This window comes from Dermacentor albipictus, chromosome 7 (genome assembly GCF_038994185.2).
Source record: "Dermacentor albipictus isolate Rhodes 1998 colony chromosome 7, USDA_Dalb.pri_finalv2, whole genome shotgun sequence".
NCBI classification, from domain to species: domain Eukaryota; kingdom Metazoa; phylum Arthropoda; class Arachnida; order Ixodida; family Ixodidae; genus Dermacentor; species Dermacentor albipictus.
Window position 1 is genome coordinate 100,435,740 of NC_091827.1, and position 26,919 is coordinate 100,462,658.

General features: G+C 46.0%; 1 protein-coding gene across 3 annotated transcripts in view; it reads left to right on the forward strand.

Annotated features, from left to right (window-relative positions):
* Positions 1-26,919, forward strand: part of LOC135917220 (uncharacterized) — a 77,787-nt gene that overhangs the window by 42,720 nt on the left and 8,148 nt on the right. The window contains exons 3-6 of one of the 3 annotated variants that reach the window (XR_011507507.1): positions 5,972-6,121; positions 10,786-10,907; positions 12,581-12,911; positions 18,751-18,809. Coding sequence is in view for 2 of the 3 variants with exons in the window: in XM_065450756.2 (XP_065306828.1) it covers positions 5,972-6,121; positions 10,786-10,907; positions 12,581-12,911; positions 17,675-17,734 (663 nt within the window). In the remaining variant the exon portion in view is untranslated. Of the gene's footprint in view, positions 1-5,971; positions 6,122-10,785; positions 10,908-12,580; positions 12,912-17,674; positions 17,771-18,750; positions 18,810-26,919 lie in introns of all 3 variants that reach the window. The other 2 variants (XM_065450756.2, XM_065450755.2) reach the window with 2 other exon arrangements.

Genomic DNA, 26,919 nt, shown 5'->3' on the forward strand with positions numbered 1-26,919 from the left:
CCCCCCCCCCTCCTCTCCTCCTCTGCCTCCGCCAGGGCGCCCAATCAATCTCGCCTATACCATACACGTGCATGCGGAGGAGTAGGCGCTAAAATATTCACCGCTCGCAGACGGCAGCGACGATCGATAACGTCTTTCTCCCTTTCTCTCATTCTTCCGCGTTTGCACGTCGGGAAGCCGCGCCGGCACATCGAGCAAAACACTACGTGCGACCTAATTGCTTTCATGCGTGCGACAGATGTAGGTTTATGTGCGCAGATTATGGGAGAGTGGCCTACACACCCTTCGAGTATGCGTTTGCGCCTTGACGACAGCCTTAGTCGTGAAACGCGCACGTCATCGACCTGTTTGATTTAGTTTAGTTTACGAGCTGCGTGCCGTGTAGAAGTTGCAGCGGAACCATTACTGTTTGTGTGGGTACATTGCAAGTTGCCACGATAACAGCGAAAACTGAATGCATGCGATACAGATTGTCACTCCGCATAGCAACCGAAAAAGAAAAGGAAATAATAGACAAGGAAAATACAAGAAAAGCCATAAAACATTAACGTTGTTGTTATATAGCTGTGAATAGCGCCTCTCGCTTCGGTAGCCAGCAATGCAGGCATATAATCTGTCGCAAAGTGCACTTGGGTCCCTCTTCAGAAGTCCTTTCGTTCGTAAGCTATTTTTGACATGATCCATTCGCCTTCGATAACGATATGTTCAACATCAGGACTGCTTAGAATTTCTTTTTTTACGAATAACTCGAGCGTCAGAGCTTTTTTTAGAATAAGGGCCCTGATTGGCGAGCGGAGGCCTAGAGGGTGTTACATCTAGTACGGATAAAGTATCAAAAACGAGGTGAACCATTTTACGAGAACAAAACCAAGTTCGCAGATGAGTTCAGAGCCGCCAGTGATGTATTTGTTGACGACAGTCAATTAGTTAGTTACAGCTAAATGTACAACTCGTGAATTCATGTCCTAATTTACAGTTATAAAACATGCACATAGAAGAGTGATGTTCTCCACAAGATACGGTAACTTTTCCAGCTGAATATGAAACTCCACGAACCATGAAAAATACTACCTGATTACACACCCAGTTTATCAAGGCTCTGCGATAGACCTGTTAATTGGCAGGTTATCTGGTCCATCAATTGATCTTTCTTCCCTCGTTCTTTCCCTCTTCCCCTTCCCCCAACGCCGAGTGGCTGGCTAGAGGAATATACCTCAGGTCGACCTTTCTGCATTTCGTATCATTAAATTTCTCTCTCTCTCTCTAACAGGTGATACATAACAGGTGATGCACTTAGCCGGCAGCTTAACTAAATGTTTTAGTGGTGCGTATGTTTATGCAGTTATTCATTCTAATTTACACAACTTACTGCATCGCATCCTCTTTTGAACTCCTTTATCATCGTACGATTTCCTTCGATCTCATTCCATAAACAGCACTTTCCTCTTAACGTTTTCTATGTCGTCAAAATCGATAATCCCATCTATTAAACAGCATTAAAGTTTTGGATCCATCCATCCATCTACTAAACAGCTAACCAGTTTAGCCGAGCATGCATGTACTCAAAGTATCGCGGGGGCTTGTTATAATCTTTAGGTGAACTGCTTTATATCGCAGCAAGGGATCGACGGCAATCATTTCTCTCGTCATCAGGCAGCATGATTCAGATAAGCGAATAATAAAATCGCAATGCAGACCTTATAGCAGAGAAATGCAGGAAGAAATGGCGTCCTTACGGTTAGTCATTGGCAGAAAAAGTATATGTGCGATTGTAGGCAGCTTTTGCAAGAGTCACATTACACCTTCATACTTGGTGTTTTGGTGGAATAGTGAAAAGGTACGAATAAAAGACATAGGATGCTATAACGTAAAGCTATCCCAATTTCTTCTGTTCCAATTCCGCAAGCAGCCCTCCGCAATTGGTGAAAAACTCTTTAGGACCACCCCCACTTCACCTTCCTGTCCCACGACGTCACAAAACCGCAAAAACTCACCGCGTCAAAGTGACGTGTACGCATTAAAGATGCATTAATATGCCGAACAAAACTGAATTTTCTTCTCAATAGCCGCAGACTGCCCCGTTCCGAAAGGAATAAAAGATGGCTGCCGCCGATCGCTCAGGCACTGGCTACTCGCACCTGCTGGAGAGCATGGGTTTAGTTGCGTGTAATATAAGTTTTTGCGTGGCCGTGCAACATTTTCGAGCTGTTTCGGCACGTTAACGACCTCGTTCTGCCAAGTATTTGCTGAAGATCCGCTTTAGCGTCATTCTTAAGCTTTCGTTGCATGCCGCCGCAATTGTCGCCGAGCCACCGTAAGCATAAGTAAGGGGAAGCGGACCAATCACAGACGCTGGCAGCACCCTCTTTATCCGTTCATCGATTTTCAGTGCAGTGGCTCAGCCCCATCGAATCCCTCTCCAATCGAGCGTGCTCCTCGCCTCTTGCGAGCCAATTAGATAAGGCAAGCCGCTCAGTGTAGGCCATGTCATTTCAAAAGTGACCTCCTATGAACGAGGAGAGCGTTTGATTGGTCTGTTCAGACAACCCTGCGAGTGACCGCCTGATGCTTGCGTCGGTGGTTACGCACATTTTTGGCGTCCGCAGATTGCAATAAAAACATATTGGAATAGTTTTACGTTATAGTGCCCATCGTTTACGTATTTCTCGCATTGCCTTGCGTTGTGTAGCGCTGCTTATGCTTCACCTTTAGAATAGGATGCGCAATTTCGCACGACAAGAGGAAAAAATTGACAGGTTACGGGCGCTACAAATACTCGGAAATTTTATTCACAATTGCTCGTAGCACCCTTCCTCATCACGTCTTCTTCTTTTGGCCTTAATATAAGGCTTTTTGTTTTTAAAAAGTTTTACGATTTCCGTTGCCTACGCTTTTCAGCAATTGATTCAGAAGAATAGCTTTGCATGTATTTTGATTGATTGATTGATTGATTGATTGATTGATTGATTGATTGATTGATTGATTGATTGATTGATTGATTGATTCGCTCGAAAATGTAGGAGGAAACGTGTTCGGACTTACGTCATGTGCACTTGCCACCAGGTGCATGCGTCGTCTACCTAGGTGGTATTCAAAAGTATAAAATCAAAAATATAAAATTACAAGCACTGTAGCTTTGCCAAAATTGTTTCAGTAGCATACACTACTCATTTACGACCAATTCAGACACAGTGAAATTTCGTTCGAGTTAGCCTTTAACATCTCTTGTCTGCAACTCTGTGCCAGAGTGAAGGAAGCGGGGAGGGAAATTGGGCTAAGAGAGGTGACTAAAGAATCGACGCGGCGCAGGCAGAAGCGTTCCAAAGCTGGAAAAAGGGAGGCAAACACGATCCCAGCAAGCGTGTAAGAAACACAAAGCAGGGGAAGCGCGGCACGTGACATCTAACTGGGCAAGGGCAGCGCGCTCGCCGGCAGCCAATCGCAGCTTGCGCCGTGCTCCACACCCTCACTCTCGTTCCACTTGGCCTCCAGCTGTAAGCGGAAAATGTATGCAAGTAGTTTCGACTTGTTTAAATGCAACGGCCTTCTATATATTTGTTCAAATGTTCACTCCTTTTATATTCACATAAATATTTCGAACTATGTTTCGGGAAATGGCCTCTGTTAAACGGAACAGTGTTCCACAGACCTGCACCTAATATACGGCACATATGTTTCCACGCACCTGTAACTATAACCATGGTTGAACATGTTGGGCTCCTGGATAACGGTAATTTCGCTGGAACATATTTCCGCATATTTATTATCTATATTATCTATATAACACCGCCTCATTTAAATAATTGGAAAACATATTTGCATAAACATATATTTGCAAGAAAAATATCTGCGAAACCGTCCATATAACAGCCGAAACCTAAATTAAGAGTGCACGCGAAGAAAAGAAACGTTCACTTACCAAATTTCTCTATTAACTCCAGTGATGCAAGATGCATTTGAAAACATTTGCGAGGGCACATTTTTGGAGCGCTGTCGTTCTTGTGTTCATGGGAATTTGCGACTCCGCTAAAATGTCTTGCTGGGACGTAGCAAAAAAAAAAAAAAATCCGAGTAAGAGTTAGCCGACGCATGCAAGTCTTCGTAAGCACATAGGTGAACTGCCGCGTCAGCCCGAAGTATATGCATCTTGTTCTGCTCCACTCGTCTAGTGAGACTTAATCCGCTTTCTCCTCTTGTTCCGCCCACATGCACCTTGCGCCAGCGATTCTGCGAACGGCCTCAGAAGCTCGATCGCCTCTGCCGGCTTCCCTCTGCGAGTGATGCATCGACTTTCCGCCGCCGGTCTTCCGTACGATCGTTGAGCACGTAGTTTCGTTGACTAATATTGGCACTGCTCATTGCGGCACGCTGTGTCGACAATTGCCACAAGTGCCTACAAGAACAGCTCAAGCTATGTGCGAAGTTTTCCTCAAAGATGTTTAACGTGGTGACCGCTCATGTCAGTTGCGTTAATGTTAGATAACGTGTCGATGTCATCCTGCGCCAAATGCGATGGAGTTTGCACGAAATTCATCTTTAATTACAATTTTCAGAATTAACCCGCACTTTAGTGAGTCCATCTATATCAACGCTCTCAGTCTGTAATAATGTACTAGATTGTACTAAGTTGCACCAAGCTTGTACTAAGACTATACTAATGGTACATTCGAGTGGTCATTGGAGAGCGATGGCAGATCGCTCTGCTGCTCGTGTAATATGGCAGTGCAAAATTAATGCAAGTACAGATGACACTAGTAGCAGTATTCCGGCTTTGTTAACATTGTGTGAACGTGCTTATTGCCCCGCTAAAGCTAATTTACTCTGTGGAACGACTTTTGAAGCTTCACAGAAGCACCCGAAAACGGACAGTCGAATGTACCGTAAGTTACACCTCACCCGAACTTGCGTCCCTTAGCGGGCGTTTGCGAGCAATCATCAAACATATACGACGCACGTAGTAACGTACGTATGTTCACTCGCCGTTGTGGCTTAGAAGCTATGGAGTTGCGCTGCTAAGGACGAGATCGCAGTATCGAATCCAGGCTGCGGCGGCCGCATTTCGTTTGTCGCGAAATGCAGAAACGCCCCTGAAATCGTGCATTGGGGGCACGTTTGTGAACTCCAGGTGGTCAAAATTAACCCGGAGTCGACCACTACGGCGTGCCTCATAATGACATTGTCGGTTTGGCTCGTAAGGTCCCAGAATTTACCTTTAGATGAATGTACATATGTGCAAGGACGTGACCACATGAAATAGTAAGAATACGAAGATGTATGCGTCGAATCAAGCACGTCTACATGGCCTGTCCGAAATTGTTTAACAGCCTGTAGGCAAATGGCAATGTACCTTACATTATAGCGAGCTTAGAAATTAACCCTTACTTTGACACATACATCGAATATGTTTTTGTAGCCAAGTAAATCGGTACGCGTTATACTCATGTTTAATTATTCAGGTTTGTAAATTACTCATTTGGTCAGTAAATTTCTACATATTTCGAAAAGTGGTCTGCATTACTGATTAGATTTTTTGTTCGTGCGCAGAACTGTTGGTGGCAACTTCTAAGCTTGTATTCTGGTGCTCAGTGAATTAGTAAACCCCGGGTGACATAGAAATCCTAGCAAGCGAACAAAACTCACGTCGGTGGAAACGAGTCTCAAAGTGCAATTTATGCTAACAAAAATGTGCGAACAAGAACAAAGCACCATTTTACTCGCGCCTAAAGGGAAAAAAAGTGTAAACAATTTTTCTAATGTTAATGAGGGACGATCAAACAAAAACGACGCGAAATACAAACTAATGCAATCGCAATAGTAAATCTTAATATTGCGTCACGCAATGGGACAGTAAAAAACGACTCTCCTTTGAAAAGCTTCTTGCATAAGCACTTGTTAAAATCTGAAAACGAAAACGACAAATAAACACATAACATATTGACTTCATTCTCTGTTTCCTTTTGCTTTCTCGCAGACAGCGGAACCCAGAAATGACACAAGGATCGAAGTGACGTCACAAGCGAACAGTCCTCGAGGCGGCAGTGCATCCGTTCCGAAGGTATCGTCGTCTGGATGGGACACAGTGTACAAACTGCTGTACGAAACGTTCAGCTACCCGGAGGCAGTAAGTTGAGCACCTTCCTGTCATATCGACACTTCCGCATATTTCCATTATAAGTGTGCATTATTAAGCGAGTTCAAGATCAACCGAGGCTGCTTTTAGAAAATTAATGCCTTATAAAGATGTTACGTAAGGGCACGCTTTCGTGCCTGTGACTGCGTTGTGCCCAGTGCTAATAAAATAATAAATAAAAACAGTGCAGAACGCATCTGCTACGAAAACTTATTTGGGCCTAACGTCATATATGACCCTAAATTTCTTTAACTGTAGTTCACAGCAACTTCAGCGTAAAAAAGTTGTAAGCTGCTTCTAAGCCTAAGAACGAGGCAGTACGAACTTCTAGTATTAAACTCGTCCAAAATATCCCAATGTTCGTCAACATTTTCTACTGCAACGTACAAATATGAATAATAAACTTGAAAAGCTCTTATTGAATTTCTTGCAACGCAAGATCAAGTCAGCAGTGGTTATTAAAAGAGGAACCTTGAAAATGTGACATTTAGAAAATGGTTTTAGTTCGCAGTATCTTCGTACGAAGGACAGCTTCCACTAGAGGGAATACATACAGTCTAGTGCTTTGTGTCCGGCGATTCAAGGTGTTTTAATAGTGCAATGGAATTAAAAAGATTGCACTACAAAATTGCACCCTTTGGAGGTTTTCTTGTCCCTAAGCAATATTCCTGACTTACCTTGCACGTATTTCTTTCTTTCTTTTTTAACACTCTGCGCTGTCTGCCTTTCTAAAAGGCGCGAAATATCTCACGCTGATCTTTGTGGCGCGAAAATGTTTGGAGCGCGGCTTTAAAGAACACAGTCAGCATCAGTAAATTATAACTAAACGCACGCGAGATCGATGACAACTTTTGTTTGGTGACAAGAATTGTTCAAGATAGGAGCCCTCCTTTAAAGTAGTGTTTTACGTAAGGTCTAAATTTTGACACGCTAGACAGAAGGCGGGACACTTAGAAAATTTATAGAAAAGAACACACATTTGTCCACCCGGAATTGTCAATTGTCAGAACGCCACTGCCCTTTCAGGGCAAACATGCCAAAGTATTTCTCTCTCTCTCTCTCTCTCTAGCTATGGCCGAAAAAAATATTGGCTACATGAAAACAAATAAAAGCTTCTTACGTGAGGCCGTTGTTATGTCAGGCGTGCATATATTTCTATCGTAAATGATTTGGCAGGCTTCCATGTTTTGTTTATTTCGCCCTACTTTTTTCATTCTGACCAGTTGAAACAATCTTTTCTTAGAAAGTGACGACCCCTCCCCTCTGTTCGAACACCTCCTTTTCGGCTAGTGTATTCCCCATGTTTATAAAGTTTGGTTGTCCATCTGAAGCGGTCTGTCACTCTCCAATTATAGAAGTTCACGAATATTAGGAATTTCGAATAAGAATTGAATAGGCCTTGCTGTTCGATTGGTATTCGATTCGAGAATTCACTATTCAACATTGTCGTTTATCCGTTTACATTCGGATATAGGTCTAGTATCAAACACTATTCAATTAGTGTTCACAATTAAAAAGAAAAATTGGCACACTTCTACAATTCAAGGAAGGCAACCTATTATTTCGATAATGTCACGAATATTGTATCACTTTAGGACGATGTGCTGCTCTGCAGTTTCATATTCAGCTCCCCCAACTTCTGGTGGCGCGCTGTAGCTTCGTTTCATTGCTGTCATTGTCACCCACATATGACCACCTTTTAGCTGTTGCTCATATGCGAGCTCCTCGTTTCATCAGGTTTCCAGTTGTGACTGGTATTGCTTGTGCCAACCGACGCAGCTAAACGTCCTTCTTTTCATCCAAATGGTCCTCATGCAGATCTTACATTGCGTTTTCTTTAGAAATACGAAAATTTTCAGTAGTCGACCTAGGGGCGCTTTTTCGAATCCTGATATTCAAATGAGAAATTTCGCTATTCGAAAGTCTGTAATTTATTTCTTTAGAGTACCCACAAAAGCACTTGGATGAGCATACCTAATACAAGGGGAGAGGGGAGGGCTGGTTGGAGGGGGGGGGGGGGCTCAAGTACAATAAAAACTACAAACACAATGTAAAACCGAAATCGTGAAAAGTTAACATATAACGTTGGCAAAGTGCAGCTTGCAGGTGAGAGCAAGCATAAAACTACATGTACAAAGACAAATATACAGAATACAATTGTTTAGTATATTCAGTGTAAATATCTTTATAGCTGTCTCGTTGTTGTTGGCTCATCAACCTACACAAGGAAGAAATCGATATTCAAGCGTATGCGCACAAAACGTGCATAGCAAAAAACTGCATAGCAGCTTTATCATCATCGCAGGGATGGTATAGCACCCTAAGATGCACGTAAAGCTTGATGGCAGAATAAAGGACATAGCATTTTGGGCAATGTATAGAGCTTCGTACGGAACTTACTATATATCGAATTGCTGCGCTAGTAGTAAGGTTTAAGAACAGGAAACCCCAATAGCGGGGACGTTATCAGCCAGGCATACACGAAGGAGTTTGGGTATTTCGGCGCACAAAGCCGGGGTACGCTATTTCTATACACCGTTTCATCGGGCGAGGAGGATAGGGCGCGCGGAGAGTCTTTCCTCCTCTCTGGCTTGGGCGATCCGGCGCGGCGCTGCTTGAAAGTATTGCTGTCGCGTGCTGCGGAACGATTTCGAGATGTTTTACATCTTAGTTAGTAAAATTCACGCGATGTCCGTTCACATGAGCTCGTCAGGGGAGTTTTCCCGTGCATCGGTGACTACAGTAGGCGGAAATATCTTTTGGGGGTGCAAAAATCTGCCGCGTTTTATCAGCCGTGGTGTACGCACATTATCAGTCGCGGAGTGTGTATGTGTTGTGAACTATTTTGCTTATATCGGTTTAAATTCGACAAAGGGAACCAGTGTCTCTGTATTAGCAGCATGAAATGGTAAATCTGTTCAATATCTGATCGCTTGGTGTAGGGAGTAAAACATAAAGCTTATAACAGCGCATGCTCGTGCACGGCCAACCTAAGGCAACCACGAAACATCTAAGCGGCAGGCGCAATCAAATATTTGTGATGCACCGGCATCGTTCTCGCGCATCTCAAGTCTAGTAGGCTTCAAATTACCATATGTCTACGCTAGCCTTCCTGCATGAGGCCGATGGCGCTGCTCAACACAGCGATCACTGCGGTTGGTGAACCAGCACGGTACATATGTAAGCTGTGCGCTTCGACATTGCCTTTTTGGCCTGCATACAGCCATAATATATTAGGGATCGCATAAAAAGAATGCGATGCCTATTTTTGAGGACAAAATTTCCGTAATGCGTGTGAATGCGTCGTTGAGAACAGAATGAACACAACCGAAAAAGAAATTCGGTTATCATCCTCTTTCTCGAAAAAGCAAGAGAAAACGGGCTAACGCCGCAATAGGGGCTCGCATAGTCACGCCGCACGTTTATAAATATATAACCGCTGATGCGGTATGCTTGGACCATGCGGTATATAGAACAAAGATATATGTAATCCAGCACCTACCACTGCTTGAGACGCTCGCGCAGTTCGTAAACAGTCCCTTTGCTGGACAAGCGTAATTCGGACTGTAAGGTATACTGCTATCACTTGCCAAAACTATTTTATTCAGGGGCGGAAACCTCATTCATCGAACCAAGTAGTCACGCAATGTAACCTGCAGCGAACAATTTGAACGCTTGTCAAAGTATAACATCACAGCTCCTATCGTAGCAGAACGCTACCCACGCTCACGCCGTTACGATCGTCGCGTATGTTTCATGGCTCCTAAAGCGCACCTTAGAAATAGAGGATAATACTGCAATAAGGTCACGTTAGTGACTGGAACATTCAGAAATACGCAATTCATCTCCGAGGCTGATTGTAGGCTCAAATATGCGCGCACACATGGCGCTGCGTGTTCCGCACACCTCAACGCCAGCAGAAACTCCGGCCATGACGCATTAAACCACTTCAGCACGTCTCACAGAACCATCTACCACGTAGAAAACGCTCGTTATACTAAACAGACCGCACGACCGCGAAAACAAACGCCAGAACCTGCCGCCGAGCGTATACCTGCCATGCAAAAGACCACTTTCACCCAAGCCAGTATGGCGCTGCTCATAGGCGGCGCCACTGCGTTCACAATATGGCGGCGCCTACGAAAAAAACGGTCTATTGGACGTACGAGTATGGCGATCCAGCCAGCATTGAAGACGGTAATTATGGGCATAGTACTTGGTTTATTGCCTAAACTTCTTCCTTCCGGCTTCAAACGGATTAGCAGCTTTGCAGATTGATCACTGTGAACAATATTTTGCGTTACGAATGCAACATTTTGCGATTATTATGTATGCGTGCAGACACTTATCTCCTCGCTGCATTTAAAAAAGCTACGAGTGCTTGAAGATTGAGAAAGTCAAAGCGTAATAAATAATGTTGCATCACCGTCTGAAATCACAAACGCTAAGAACAGACAAATCGGCGTATACTGTACCATCGTTTTAATAGTACCTGAACGCTCAGGGCACCCGTGTTCCCTCAAGTAGTTTTAGTGTGGGAGACCCTCTAGGGCAAAGTCAATTGTGAGCTCCATCGTGCCGGAACTGCTGGCGGCCGTCGCCGTTCTGCTTTCAGCGAGGGCCCTTACAGAGACGCAATGCGATCGTCCACGCAGAAAGAACTGGAGGCCCTGCTCCCGCTGCCGAGCACCTACCTGACCCGGAAGCAGCGACGAGACAGGAAAGACGACGGCCGGAAAAAGGAACAGGAGCACGCCACGAGGGAACTGACGTACAGGCACGTATAGTGATACGGTTGAATCGTTTTTACAGGGGGGGGGGGGTGGAAGTAACGCTCGGGGATCGTGTCCGCAGAACCTTGCGAAGGATGGCGGACGACTGGCGCGTGTATACGCGAAAGTTCCGAGATTGCGTCTTGGGGATTTGAGCAGCTGAGATCCTTCTTTCTTCTTTTGTCTCTCCTCGTGCGCCCTTTTACGTTCGAGAGAGAAGGGGGCTTTAGAAACTCGCGCTTCTGCGGATTTTCTTCGAACCGGCGCGCGCGACAGTGGCTTTTGTCTGCTTATCTTTCGGCTTCTGCGGCGACCGTTTGTTTTCCCGCTGCCTTTGAGCATCCCGTTAACCGTAAAATGCACTGGTCTGTACGGAGGTAATTCCAGCCGTCACTATTGTTTAACGCAGGTTGTCGTGTAGTACGCGACGGCCACACTTAAGGCACAGCGCTAACAAATTGTTAAGAAGGCGGGGGGTGTCTACATTGTACGGGATCAATTATGATTTAATTTCGTAATTTATTTATGTATTAGTAAAAGATACATATAATTACATGTGCGTAGTATACATAAGCAAGTCCCATAGTCAAAGACTGTATCGGGACCTCCTGTTAAAAACACTTATGATGTTATACAATGATCAAATGATGATTATACAATGATCAAATAACGAACGTCAAAGAATTAGATAATAATTACAGAAGGTAGGAAGAGACATCGCAAGACGTACTGTGGCAACATTGTCCGGTAAGCGATTCCATGCGAAAAAAAATGTGCGTTGAAAAACAAAATCTGAACGCGTCATTTCTGCACATGAATTCCCTTAATTGCATTGTTAATAAGATCTGCTCGTGGAGAGACGTACACGGTTAAAACATCCGATCGGCCCACTTTATGCCACTTCTAGAAGAAGAAAAAGAAAGATATTTTATGAAAACAGTCTTAGTATCAATTCGTTTTGCGTGTGTGTGTGTGTGCTTTTCGAGTGTTTTTCATTCGAAGCTTTCATTCACAGTCGACACGTTAAACTTGCTTTAAATTTTGTAAACAAACCTGTTGGTGAACATTGCATGCTCTAGATTTTGATATCATTTTTTTAACCATGCACTGACCCACTGTGCATCAGGCCGTACGGATCGGGATTTATTGCTACAGAAGCTATAGAAAAATGTTTCACCCACATCGCCGCACTGAACATAATACTTTACAGGCTTTGGCTGTGACGTGATGGATATGCCGGTGTTGTAGGATACATTTGAGATTAAAATACGCCCAACTACTTAAACTCGCTTACAAGACCATGCCGTGGCAATTTATATTTTTGTCACCATGGGCTTATTGCTATCGCTTAGATGAGTTCACAGGGGTGCACCCCGACCTATTCGAATAGAACTCTTGTTTTGTTTTTTGTTTCATTCTTCGTTCTGTGCCCTTCCCTTGCACCACGTCCGCATATAAACTCAAAACTGTATTATACGCTGTAATACGTAAACGTTTGGGGCAATAGCAATCAAACGGACGCTCGAGGCGCATTCGCGCCGATTCGCGCCGCTGGCGTTGGCACCGCCGCAGTCGTGCTGTTACGATACCCAGCTCTGTCATTGTTGCTTTGTCTTCTCCTTCTTTCAATCTCCCATGGTTGCTGGAGTTTTCAACGTGAATGCGCTGCTGCTCGCAGGACGGTGGGCAATGACGAGGGCAGCGGTGACAACCCGAGCGACCCCAAGGACGGCGGCGCCTACGACGAGGGCGGGGATCCTGGCAGCAGCGAGAGCAGCAGCCAGAGCGAGGAGGAGGAAGAGGAGGCGCGCGAATCCGGGGACCCGTACGACGAGGACGAGGACGACGACGACGACTCGGAAATGGCCGACGACGTCGTCAAACAGAAGGCCGCCTCCTCTTCGACGGCCGCGCCGTCCTCCTCCAAGGCGCACCGACGCACGGAGAGGTCGGTGCCTGCGACCGGAACCCTGCTTCCGCCTCCCAGGCCGTGGAGAGAGCGCGGGAAGGTGAGCGCGGCTGGACGACTTTGTTTCCGTTTTTCCTTTCATCGCGATAGCAAGTATAGATACACTCAAGGCGCATTTCTGCCGCCGGCGCCGCCGTGAGGTCCCGTATAAAGCCCAAGGACGATAATATTGCTCCGCGCTGTATGTGCGAGTGAAAGCGTGCGAGGTTGATCCGGCAATCGCGGCTAAATAACGCGCACGCGAGAGAAAAGCGTGGAGGAAGCGCGCCGCCTTCCGTCGCGCGATAGGTTCCGAGGGGAGGATAGGTAGGCGCCTTTTACTCCGGGCGGCCCGGGTGGCCTCGACAGTGCGAACGAGCGGGCCGCTGTTCCTTGAGAGCCATCTGCCAGGAGGACAAAGTCCGCCTCGCGCTGTCTTAAAGGGCCCCTAAAACGGTTCGGACAAATTTTGTAGACGCGTAGGGTACAGCTTAAGTAGAACATTCGCACCACAATTTAAGTGAAGCGTTACGTATTAATGGGGCTACGAGCGATTAGAAGTTACCCTCCTCCCCAGCCATGCTTTTCCTCCTCAACTCGTTCGCCGAGCGAGCGGGGCTAAGCTCCGCCTTCACTCGTCCTGCGTCACGATGCGACGTCACATCGTCCACTTCCGGTTGTTTTGGAGCCCACCCCCGCCCGCGCGAGACCTCTCCGCAAGCCGCTTGGCCGTCGACCAAGAGCTAGCAAAGCAGCGTGCGTTGCGAGCATTCTGTCGTAGCGCCGAACGTGTCTGGTAATCCGGTAACCACAGGCAAGCTGGTCATTTCGGCAAATCACTGGAGGCATAAACTCAAGCTCATGAAGGAACTTTAGCGTAGACGTACGTGAGCGACCTGAACGGTCTGCACGGTCCAGACACTTGTTGCCGCAGCGCTTAACCAGCCAAACAAAGCGCTAATTTGCTTTAACCAAGTGTAAAACATTTGAAACATTTATAAAAACAACGTGTTGATGATTACACTCCTGCGAAAAATACACACCAGCAGCAAAGAAGAATACACTTCGTTGCTGCTGCTGTGTATGGTTGAGCTCTGTGCCATCAGGTGGCTGCACCGTGCAGACCATTCACATTTGCCCTTCTGCTCATCTCATGGCTCATCCCGTTACGGCACAGTCAAGCGGCCAGACCCTGTCCCCTTGTGCTTGCGTTTGCCCTAACACCGGACTCGCGAAACGCTGTTGGTTAGTGATCTTCCGGTATAAAGCGACGGCCACAAACGCGCAAATCCTGGCGCCGAAGGGATAGCGGCAGTCCGATGCGCAGCAGCCAGTTCCCTCGTATGCTGCCTTGCAGAGGGACACGATGTCGCAGCTTGACATATTGGCAGTCGCTACGTTTGCAGTCCACAAGGCAACAAAGTCGAATCATAGTGCTCGCGAAAAGACTGAGACCAACTCTGACCGCGGAGCTCTCGTCAAAATGGAGTACGTTGTAACACAAGCAGACGACACTTGCTGTGTGCCGGAAGTGCTTAAGTGTACTGAAAAATTGTTCTTGTGCATTCTCTTTCTGCTACTTTCTTTTTATAAAAACAACTAACATTCCATCTATTACGAAGATCATTTGTTTAACATAAAGTTGGAAAAATTATCGATCACGCGCCCTGGTCAGCCAATCGGATAGCTCGCCCCACTGACGTCATATGGGTGATTTCTGTCATATGGGTAGGGGCGGCTTAAAATTCCGCCGAGTAGTGCGCTGCGATCGGCAGCGATGTGCATTTTTAAAACCTTATAATAAATTACACGCTTTACGCAGAGCACTTAGATGTGTCAATTAATGATCAGAAGGACCTACTCTAACGACTCAGTACGTTTGTAGAAAATTGTCAAAAGCGTTTCAGGGTCCCTTTAACGCGAAAGCGTTACGGGCCCCGTGTCACAGAAAATCCGGCGCGGGCGCCCCGCGTCAATCGTTGCTTCCTTCCGAGCGGAAGTGCGACTTTCTCTCTCTCTCTCTCTCTCTCTTTGGTTTCTTGTTTTTTACAAGCGCATATGTGCGTATGTTTATTTGTGAGGCCACAACTGCAGCAGCCCGCAGCTGCTGCAGAGCTAAGAGGTGGGAACTATACTAATAACATGACCGCTGCGTTCGGCGTTGGGTTTTAGAACCGCACCAGTTCAGCAATTATTTGAGGACATAGAAACCACCGACTCCTTCGCAACTAGGATATAGAACTGTGCGTTTAGACACATGTGAGCTGTAATGTACAGTTGAAAAAAGAAATTCGGGACAGCTAAGCACTTATTATGAGTTATGAAGTATTGATGGAAAACAAATATTATTATTATTATCATTATTATTATTATTATTATTATTATTATTATTACAAAGCATTAACGTCCATTTGAACGCCGCTGAGCAGTTCTTCGAGCTATGAGCATCATGAGCTCGTCGCGGGCAAGCGAGCGCGTTGGGACGCTTGGAGCGTTTTGATTGGGCCTCCGCGTCATAGTTAAGATAGAACTAGACTGTACTAGATAAAACACGGTTGGGTGGGACAAGCCGCTGGGGTCTCGCATGCTTTGCAGTGAAGCGCGCGGCGACGAAAAATACTGCAGTATTTATGCCTTAGGAGTAGATGCCTTTCTGTCTTTTATATTTCATTTCTTTTAATGCCGCTTGGTGATTGCGCGGCATTGCGGCCGCAGTGTTGACTCTTGTTCTACCATGTTGTTGTACGGTTCCCTTTCGAGAACAAATATTTTTCTTGTTCTTCAAGCAGCATGTGTCTCTCGCGCGTATTTTTGCGCACGTAATTTTGCATCATTAGGTCTTGCGAAACGGGACGGGAAAACGTATGTAAACTTCCTCCTTGCCGCTTCAGTCAAATAAAACATATCTGCCCCATCCGGCGCCCTGTACTCAGATTTACGGGAAGTACTCCTACAGAAAGAAAAAACTGCAGTGCAACATTCCGTTCATGCTTCCGTCTTGCTCGTGTAACAGAATGCGGAGTAATTGGGTACGGGTTCTTTTATTGCAGTCGGACCTCGGGCGCCGAAAACAATTGTAGGTAGCCATATATATGCTAATCTTTGGCCCGCAAGCCGTGTGGAGTTTTTTGTCCAATCCATGCTTAACAACACCAAAAAAAAGGCGATGCAGTAGACTAATTAGTGGCTGTATAGTGGATATGACGTTGTGCTGCTAAATTCGAGCTCACGGTTTCAAACCAGGTCGTGGAATTCGATGGCAACGAAATGGGAAAACACTCGTGTACTTTTGTCTAGGTGCACGTTAAAGAACCCCAGGTGGTGAGCACTGAACAGGGTACCTCATCATTATATCGCCAGGCATAAAACGCCAGAATTTCTTTTTCTAAAAACAAAACAAAAAAAGAGGCAGCCGCGTCCTTCGGCTTGTTGCTAGGGTTCTAAACGAAATAAATTATTATCGAGTCTGATTTCTGAGCAAAACGTGTTACGCTTGTATAGTTTATACCTAAATGTAATGCCGTTCCCAAATGCACGTCTGCTCAACTAAGCAGCTTCTTTATTATAAACGGCATCTTTCAGTTATCCGTTGCACCATCATAAAGACAATAATGAAGCAATTAAAGGAACAACACGCCTCACATGCACGTAGAGATGATTGTACATCTGCTGGGTTCCACCATTGTCCAGTACACTACAGTGTACAGGACAACGGTCGAGAGGGCCGAACGGCGCTCTCCCGGTGTGGCGCTGCGCGTGGAAAAATTGTGCGAGGGCGCTGCGAGCGAACTGGATTGGCGCGGAGACGGGCTTCGCGGTATGTTCAACGTAATTTCGGTGCGGGCGCTGAGGGCGATTGCGCGCGTACGCTCTTAGAGTGGTACTTCATTTTACCTGCAAATACATATATTGACGCCTTTTTGCTATGTATTCCCATTTGAGGAATGGGTTATACAGTGTGACGTCTTCAAACTAGCTGTCGTTGTCAAGCGCGTCGTCTGCTAGCGAGCGCGCGCGTTCGTTGCGCGGACGCCCAGTTTTTCTCGCAGGAACTCCGCGCAGTACATTTTCGTATGTTTTTTAATTGTTCTGGTGAGCCCATGCCTCTTGTCGGCCGCTAGGAAATGTAGTTTTAGCCAGGAGGACTGCTGCTTTTAACAGTTTTCTAGCAGTTTAACAGTTTGCAGTAACAAACACACTTATTAGAGAATACTGCATATATAACTGTCATTCGCAGGAATAATATCCCTAGCAGGCAAACATAGCTATTCTACATATAATTACGAACGCAATTTGAGCGGCGCAAACAGCAGCGCGCGAAGAGTACGCGAAGGAGTACGAACGACCCCGTCTAGCAGAATCGCCAGCAGTTTCCAAAGGCGCGACCTTGACGCGGCCCAATCCATTAAATCCCCTCAATCTCCAAAAGTAATGACAACCACTTCCTTTCTCCTCCGTTCCACTACCGCGCTCGGCGCGGCATTGAGAGTGGTGCCGCCTATGCTGACCCTGCCGTACGCTGACCACGCGCTACCGAAGGAAATCCGCGGAAAAGTTCGTTCGAACCCTGTGGAGCAGAATTTGAGGCGAGGTGTTGCTTCGTCAGTCGGTAACTTGCCTTAATAATGTCCTGTTGGCATTGCGCAAAAGAATGTAGACAATTACCATTATTTAAGGCGTAAAGCACCCACACGTTGAGTTCGTGTTGCTGAAACACGATGCATGCACACGGTGTGCTCAGACACGCGCATAATTCACACATTCAAAACCTAGAACTGCGGTAAAGTATGTGTACGTGGTTTCGTATCATTTATGTACCTGCAGGATGCTTTTGTTCGACCGATGCATGAGAGATTCCAACTGTTTGGGGCCAGCGATGCCTAGCAACAGGGCCACTTCTGCTCCGCGCCTTTTACAGATGTGAGTAGCTCATACACTGGTTGTGGCAGCCATGAGCAACGTTTTCACGCGTAGAGAGTATTGATAATTAATTTGAACAATGTACCAGCACATGGAATCGTTTTTTGTTTACTTATTGATACAAGTGGTTGGAATTTGACAGCAAGTGGAATTTGACAGCAAGAACGAACTTGATGGGACAGCTGAACAGAGATTCTGAAAAAAATTACCCCACCTTGATTAGCACAAGTAGCACTTTTGTTGAAGTGCGTACCTGTATACGATGTACGTCTGTATTACTTTGCGTTGCAAGTTTTCGCGGGGAAGCAGTGTTGCTTTAGCCGGAACATTCAAGGCACACGTACAATAGAGAGAAAAAAATTGATTCTTGGATTTTACGTGCCAGAACCACGACACGATTATAGGCACGCCGTATTGGGAGACTCCAAATCAATTCTGACCAGCTCGGGTTCTTTAACGTGCCCCAATATACGGGACACGGGTGTTTTTGCATGTCATCCCCAACAAAACGTGACCGCCGCGGCCGCGATTTGATCCCGCGACCTCCCGCGATCAATCAGTCGCAGTGGGCCAACAACGGCGGTCGGAGCGCGCTCGAAAGAAAAAATATACATAGTGCGACGCCTGCTTCCATGTGACACATATTGGCCAATGGAGGAGCGGAGGAGGCTGGGGCGACAGGAGGCGCCAGGGAGAGCGGGGTGGCGGAAAGATCTAATTATTGCGCTATATTGGCGGCGAGGAGTTACGGATTTGCCATCTATAGGAAGCGCCTCGCTGGCGTAGTATGAGGGATCACGCGGCGCGCTCCTTATAGGTTTTGCTGTCAGCGCTCACATAAAACACCACGCACGAGCTCTTCCGGACATTTCTGTACGTACTTTCGAAACGAGAGAAGTTTTTTACTGTCTAAATAATCTTGGGCAAACTAAAAGCACAGAATCGTTTACAGGCGCAATCTCTTTATCGAATACGTACAGTGAACGCCACTGCGTGGTCGCCACGATGGAGTCTCCCGAACCGGCCTCTTGCGTGAAAGGTAGGTAAACGCTGAGAGCAAACTATGTGAAATACGTTCTTATAGTGTTTGTATAACTAAATGGGGCGTAACAGAATGAAGCCTCAATGCAGCGGTCGCGTAGATTAGCAGCGACCGACTGCGCGTCTGCATGCTTGTCCGCGCGCTGTTTCGCTTTCGCCGCGTGCGCGTTTTCGCACCGTGTCATGAGCTTTAGGCCGCAGAATATGAGCATTTGACAGTATACAAGCAACCATTGTTGCGTGGGCGCTATCAGAGCTGTTCAAAAATAATTTCATTGTAGAGACTTCGACGCCTATACGGGGACTGTGATGTGCCGTCGCGACGATTCAATCTTTTTTTTTTTTCTAAATTCTTGGACGTTTCAATATTATTTCTCGAGTTGCGTCGCACTGTATGTTTATCGGTGTTCTCAGCGTTCGATTTCGCGCTGCTGCTTTTTTGTAATCCAGTGCATTAGTTCGTAACACAAATATGACCATATGCCACGCTTTTTTTAATGTGCTTCTTACCGCTCCCTTTCCACTCCAGTGAACTTGCCAGTATCTATAGCATCGACAAGTTCATAGACCAACCCGTCATGATATTAGTCGGGCAGTGGACTCGAGCGAGCGTCGCAATGCGCGTTTTCCAAACACCGCAGACCCGGCGCTGTAGCAGAAATCTTCCTCGTGTCTGTGCTTGCTGCATACCCGAGTTGTAGCCGACGACTGTTTGTCGGTTTTATGTTTCGCGAGCCAAGCTTCACGCCGCAGCTTCTTGTCCTGCGGCTACGTGAGACACATGGTGCGATTTTCCGTGCGATCTGTCGTACGGCGCGTCGTGTGCGACTTCCCGCATGCGGCGATTCGGGACACATGGTACGAATGAGCGAGCGGCGGTTAGCTCCGCCCAGAACCGGCGCCCCTGCGTAGAAGTTCGGAATGCTGCATAACTTCGAACAGACAGTGAAAGCAAACGTATTTGCACAGCTCTCTTGTTTGAACCAAACGATGACAATATAAACACGCCTATGGAAGCACTGTAGACGTGTTTCCACAAGGCCGCGTTAGCAGTAACGGCTCCTTTGACAGCCGCAGGCATAGCTCGCTCGGCCATCGAAAGCGACACCGATGGCGCTTGTGACACGATCGCTTCCAGCTCGTATAACGAAGCGCCACAACATGTACACAGTTATCTCCCGCTTAAATTGCAGCACATTTGATTTCATTGGCGCCGACGGAAGCGAGCGAGCTGCCAGGCGAGCTTGCGATCGCTCGGAGACTGTGTAGGCCTAGCTAGCCGGCCGTCTATCCGAGGCCGAGGGCCCATGCCGATGCGTCCCCAGCTCGTAATAAAGCGCCTAAATTGATCACCACAATCAATGCCTGAACATTTATGTTTCTCTTAAGTGAAAATACGGTTAGTTTTCTCGGTGCCTTTAGTAGCGATGAGTAAACACGCCAGTCAGGCGAGCCGCTTCGTATAGACGATTGCTGGCGCGTCTGCGCTGACCGCGTCCGATTAGAAATCACGCCAACGATTTACTATATCGCACAACGTTTTATAACATGCACTCTTTCGAGGCCGCTTAATTCGATAAGTTACTTCGTGTCAGAAACAAATTGCTGCTTATTTATGTGCCGCCGTCAGCGGTGAAAGAGGCCCTCGTTTCGACCAGGGAGAAAAAAAACAGACATGATCGGAGCGGCGAGGCGCTCGCTCGCCGGCTCCGCCCCGTCGGGTCTATGACGTAGCCGTGACGTTCGCGCTACCTGCGCTGTCATTGGCTGCGGTCGCCCGACCGATGCGGCGGTCGCACGAGAATATTCAGCAAGTTGGTCGCATGCGCGGCGTGCGATTCGGCGCCGCGTGCGGCGGATTTGGTTGAGAATCTGTTCAGTGCGGCTGCCGATGCGAATGGTCGTACGACCGATCGCACCCAAAATCGCACCATGTGTCTCCCGCAACGTCACTGCGGCACCGAGCAGTAGTCTACCATGTTGCGCGCCTTCAAAGGCAGCCATTACCGATTGTAGTGCTTTCAAGCGTTGTAAAGGAGACACTCGAAGCGGGAAAATCTGGCCACTAAGGACCGCAGCGTACGAGGGGATCGTTTTCAGCTCGCTTCGGCGCTCCCGACGCGGCCGCTATGTCCACGTGATCCCTAATAGGACGTCACACCGACGGTGGCGCCCACTTTTTCAGTGGTGGAGCTCGAGGCCAATACTTTGGGAAAATTGAGTGAGGGGCTTTAAATCCTCTTCGATCACAGCGCCACCACAGTATTTTTCGTCGTCGGGCGCCTCGCTGCAGATCATGCGCTGCCCCAGCCGCTCGTCCCACTCAAACGTATTCTGGCTAGTAAACTTTTTAGTTCCAACTGCGCCGCGGAGGCCACACCAACTTTTTTTTTAATAGAACACAGGCGAGAGCTAAAAGAACCCTAAAACTACTCGCCTCATTATCGTCATCATCAACCTGGTTGCACCCACTACAGGGTAAGGGCCTCTCTCATACTTCTCCAACTACCCCGGTCATGTGCTAATTGTGGCCATGTTGTCCCTGCAAACTTCTTAATCCCCTTTGCCACCTAACTTTCTGCCACCCCCTGCTATGCTTTTCTTCTCTTGGAATCCAATCCGTAACCCTTAATGACCATCGGTTATCTTCCCTCCTTATTACATGCCCTGCCCATGCCCATTTCTTTTTCTTAATTTCAACTAAGATGTCATTAACTCGTAGTCACCCTACCTGTCCTGAGTAGATGTATTCCCTTATCACTTGCAGTGCCAGAACAATCTGCCCACCAACTTTCAACAAATCTGCTGTTACCTGAAACTCCCCAGCTGCCTCCCCCCTTTGCATAGCTCCCAAGGCTTTCTTTACTTCTTCTGGCATTACTTGTGGGATGTCAAATTCTTTAGACTATTCCCTCTTCCATTATCGTTGTGGGTGCCACTGGTACTCTATAAATCTCTATAGAACTCCTCAGCCACTTCAACTATCTTATCCATATTAGTAATGATATTGCCGGCTTCGTCTCTTAATGCATACATCTGATTCTTGCCTATTACTAGTTTCTTCTTCACTGCTTTTAGGCTTCCTCTGTTCCTGAGAGCATGCTCAATTCTATCCATAGTATACTTACTTATGTCAGCTATCTTTCGCTTGTTGATTACCTTGGAAAGTTCTGCCAGTTGTATTCTAGCTGTAAGTTAGAGGCTTTCATACATTGGCGTCTCATACATTGGCCTAAACTACTTGCCCAAAACTCCTCAATGTGCAAAAGTAGCCCCAACCACTTCCCTCCTCCTCTGCTCCCCTCTCCCGCTTGACGGTGGTGCCGCCTATATCGACCCTGCCATAGCAGATGAAGCCTAACTCGCTTCCGGAGGAAATCCACGGAAAAACTTCCGAGTCTTGCGGAGCAGCTTATGAGGCCAGATTTTGCTTCGTCAGTCAGTAACTGGCCTTAATAATGCCATGTTGGAATTGTGCAAAAAACAAAGAAAAGGACGATTATTTAAGGGGTAAGCGTCTGCATGGTGAGAGTTTGTGTTGGTAAGTGCGATGCATGCTCATGGTGTGCTAAAACATGCGTGTAATTAGCAGAGTTTCAACAAGTTTTGACTGCGTGAAAAGCATGCGAACATGGTTTCGTAGGTTCGTTTATGTGAAAGCTCGTGAAAGAATGCAACTGTCTTGGGTCACCAGTGCCTAGCAACTGGGCTACTTCTGCTCTGCGCTTTTTACAGATGCGCGTAGCTGATGCATGGGTTCTGGCAGCCATGAGCAATGTTTTCATGCATAGACAGCATTGATAATGTGAACAACGTACCGGTAGTTTTCACAGCACATAAAATCGTTTATTTTATTTATTACGGTGCAAGAGGTTTGAGTTTGATACCAAGAATGAACTTGATAGCAAAACTGGACAGAGGTTACGAAAATAATTATCCCCCGCCCCCGTTAGCACCAGTAATGCCTTTCTTGAAGTGCTAAAGAATATGTGCATACTGCTCGGGTCTGTATACTTTTGCTTTGAAGGTTGTCGTAGGGAAGCAGTGTCCCTATAACTCGAACACTATTTTGGAACCATATATTAGAGACAGAGAGCACAAGGGTTGTACGACCAAACAATCCTCACGAGTTTAATAAAGGTGCTGAAGGACGGCAACTCCATCCGCACTCAATAATAAAAAACTGCGAAATTATTTGTCGCAAGAGATGGAAGGCAACACGCAGGGCATAGACGCATGCTATACCCATTTACTTAATCGGATGCAAGAAGTTTTTACTGTTAAGCAGTAAACATGTTAATCCTTATCCACAGGTCACAAAGGACCTGTGGCCCTTTGTGACCTTTCTGTCTTACAATAATCCCGCACACAAGACGTGCCAGTAGCCACTGCTCATCCTTTCGGTTCGGAGGATGCGTCCAGCCAGGATAGAAGCCTAATACAGGAGTCCCGTGTACTGAAGTAAGGCATGTTGTTGGGTTAGTCGGTTCATAGATTCAGAGAAATTTTAAACTGCGTGAGGAAGACAGGGTGTGATCAATATCTATGCTGAATCGATGAACTGACTAGCCCAACACTGCGCTTTGTGTGAGCATCTATGTTTCTGTTCATCTACTGTCCTCCTCGCATAGTTTGAAATTTTGCTGAGCCCGTGTACTGTATGATTGAAGTGCATCTTGAACACCCCAGGTGACCTAAATTTAGTTATCATGGTGCCACCACTATGACTTTCGGAACGTTAAAAGTGCTGAACACCACAAAGCAAACCAATACATGCGGATGTACATTGAAACTAAACGACTGCATTAGTAAACCTGAATGAACCTTGAAAAAGCGTCGAGAATGTGCTAACATCTGATGGAGCTGAAAAACTGACCCGAATGAAGTCGCTTTTATGTTGCGCGCCAGCTGCGATGCAAGCACTTTTGCAGCAAAACAAAACTATGAAACAAAGAGCGAGCATGTTCGAAAAAAATTAACTTGAGCGCACTAAAACCTGTGCACATTTGGACATATGTGCAAGCACTTTTTTAAAGAGGCAGATGTAAAGTAGGTTCAAAAGGAGAGGTAATGATCAAGAACCGTGGCACTTCACGAAGCCGTGCGTTTTTTGCAACCTCCTTCAAGTCAGCCCGCCCAATAATATGCACCCACACCTTGAATACGATAGCGTTAAGGCCCCCGTGTCGTTATAGTAATACTAAACTCAAGACATGGTGCCACCTTCTCTCCATTGACTGGGCCGTCATGTCCCCAATGGCACAAGCACTAGGCCACACCTTTAGTGATCCAGAAGGCTGCAATGTGATGTGTGCAATGACGCAAGCACTAGGCACAGCTTCAGTCAGCGAGCACCGTGGAACTGTCGCAGCATCGTCGTGGAAGCGTGCTCATCTTGCACCCAGAGGCTGAGGTTCAATTCCCACCCAGACAGAAATTTACTTAATATAGTTTTAACAGCGATTAGTTTAATCTGTTCACAGGAACCTCCCTGAGAAATTTGATGTCAATCCGAGCATATTTTGACGTGTTTTTGCTCCTTGCACTGTCGACCATTTTGGGTACCATCTTTCGGTCGTGCCAACGAATCTTTGCATAATGGAGCATATAATTCTTTCGCATTAAAAACATCCGGACACACCATTCGGCAGCATTTACTCGCTTTTAACGTGTGGCCGAATGTAACGCATATACATTTATATATCAAAACAATAAATGTAGCATATGCCCCCAGTTTGGCCAATCATAAATAAGTAGGGGTGTTTGAATAATGTCTTTGCGAATATTGAGTCGAATGTTTTTTCATTCTTACGCAAAATGAAACATTAGGTTTGCATGCAGTTCACCGTTAAAAAGCTAGGCTGATTTATATTACTTGACACGTGCATGCATAATGCTGTTGGGGTTTGGACACCAGGTCAAAGTGAAGAGCTTGTAATTGAGAAACAACTAGTTTCACTTATGTGGTGCACCACAACATTGATGAAACTAGTGAACAAACCCCACCACATGCAGATGGAATAATGCGTTCGTTAAAGGAGACTCGTGAGATAACACATCACGGCCGGCTGTTTTAAAGGGATACAAACATGGTGAGACTGAAAATATGATCCGATTGTGTTGCCTAAATCAAAGCAGCAAATTTGTACAAAAAGTGTATCAGCTAACTTGTGCCAAGCCTCAAGAAGAAAGACAGAGACCTTACCCTCCCCTTGAAGCCTTGCGTATGACTGAAAGTGGCGCGCTTCCTCCTGGCTTTTGTCTGTTGCGTGTGCGAGATTGAGGTGCAATTGCCGGCCCACCCTTGCACGCCTGCACTTGCACATACAGCATAAGGCGCGCCACGACGCGTTTATCGCCCTTAGACTTTATATGGAGCCTCACGGTGATGCCGATGCCAGAAATGTGCCTGAAATATCCATATCATTGCTATCCCAATAAAATAGGGACCCATCCTGAAGGCAGTGCTTCCTGACACAGCGTCTCACAATGCCAGATGTCAGGAGAGAATAATGCACAATACTGGCAAGTACCGAATGCATGGCCGTGCACCTGTCAGTCAACAGCACTTAGAAAAAAAAACAAGAAAAAAACTACAAAAAAGAACCAGGTATCTAGAAGTAAACACACACTTCACATAAAATTTACACAATCTACACGATACTTTAGTGCTGTTAGAAGTGAAGCATATCTCACTGACCTGTCATTTTAATTTGGGTCACACAGAAATCTCGCAATCAGTCCGTGTGGTTTATATCTAAATGTAGATTTAGCATTTGCATTAAGCACATGTACCGAGAAAAGACACGCAAGAGAACGCAGGCTGAAACCATGTGCCTTTTAGCTTAACCTATACAGGTGTATAGACCTACTACACAGCAGTGCCTTTGTTTTTACACAATGTGGCAATTCTGGGGTGCGCGCATGACACTGCCGATATGTCGGGGCTATCATTTTTCGATCTTCGTTGCAACGTCAGCCCATCTATTTCACTCACATGAAGCGAGCACCGTAATCTGGTCTTAATAAGAATCAGTAGCACTTACGTACCGGGTGTTTCAGTGAACACCATCAAAATTTCTTAAAGGTTGCCTGTGGCAGATAGCGAAATTCTAGTTTATGAGGTGGCCTACTCGAAGCAGCGGACACTATGGTAGTTTTCTTAACAAGATGTTGTTAAGTAACTGGAACACCAATGCATTTCTCCATAAAGTTGGGGAATTAATATCTCGAAACTGGTGTCACCCTGAGAATTCGTTCCAAGTGCGATCCAAGTAGCCTTGCGAACTCCATGGTTAGAATTAATTGGTGAATTTTTGTTAATTAACCAATTATGTATTTCAGTTTTTTGTGCAAGTAGTGAAAAGCACTATTAGTACTATCACACAGCAGCAGAGGTATATCATGTCCATGTGTAGATACGCCAAGAATTTTAGACATTGTGAGAACTTTTGTATTTTTTAGCTAGAAGTTCTAAAAGCTAGCATCTAAAGCATTTTTTTAAATGATTTAGATGAAGTTCTACATTGCAGTAAATGTGGTATGGTTGGGTATTGATTTAGCATGTCTGGTATTTGTGAGTTAATTGTTGGTCTCTGTAGTTGATGCATGACCAAGGTTTGGATGTTAAGCTCCTGCGTAGTTCGAACTTCGTATGGGGTTTGTTTCACGTAATATGTATGCAGTAAAAGCGATGTTTTTATCCGAAACTCACATAATATCTCCAAACACAGCTTGTGTCTGTATAACTGCTTGACAGGCAATATTTAATAGCTTTAAAGATATGATCATGTGCTTTCATAAAGTGTTAGAAATTGGATGTATTACGCACTTTTGAAGAACCAGGAGGGAATTAAGGTTTGTATCAGTGGTCAGTCACACCAAGGAACAGCATGTTAAGCATGAATTTAACCTCTCATGAAGATTTGCCGTACGTAACCGCTAATTTTTGCCGAGTTTGATCTTGGTGGCATGTGCGGTTATGCCAGGGCTGCGTGCTAAATTGTACGCCGTTTGTAAAGCTCAATCAATACACTTTGGAACGCTTGAACACGTAATTTGTTAACAGGCCATGCTTAACCCACACAATTTAAACATTGCCTACATTT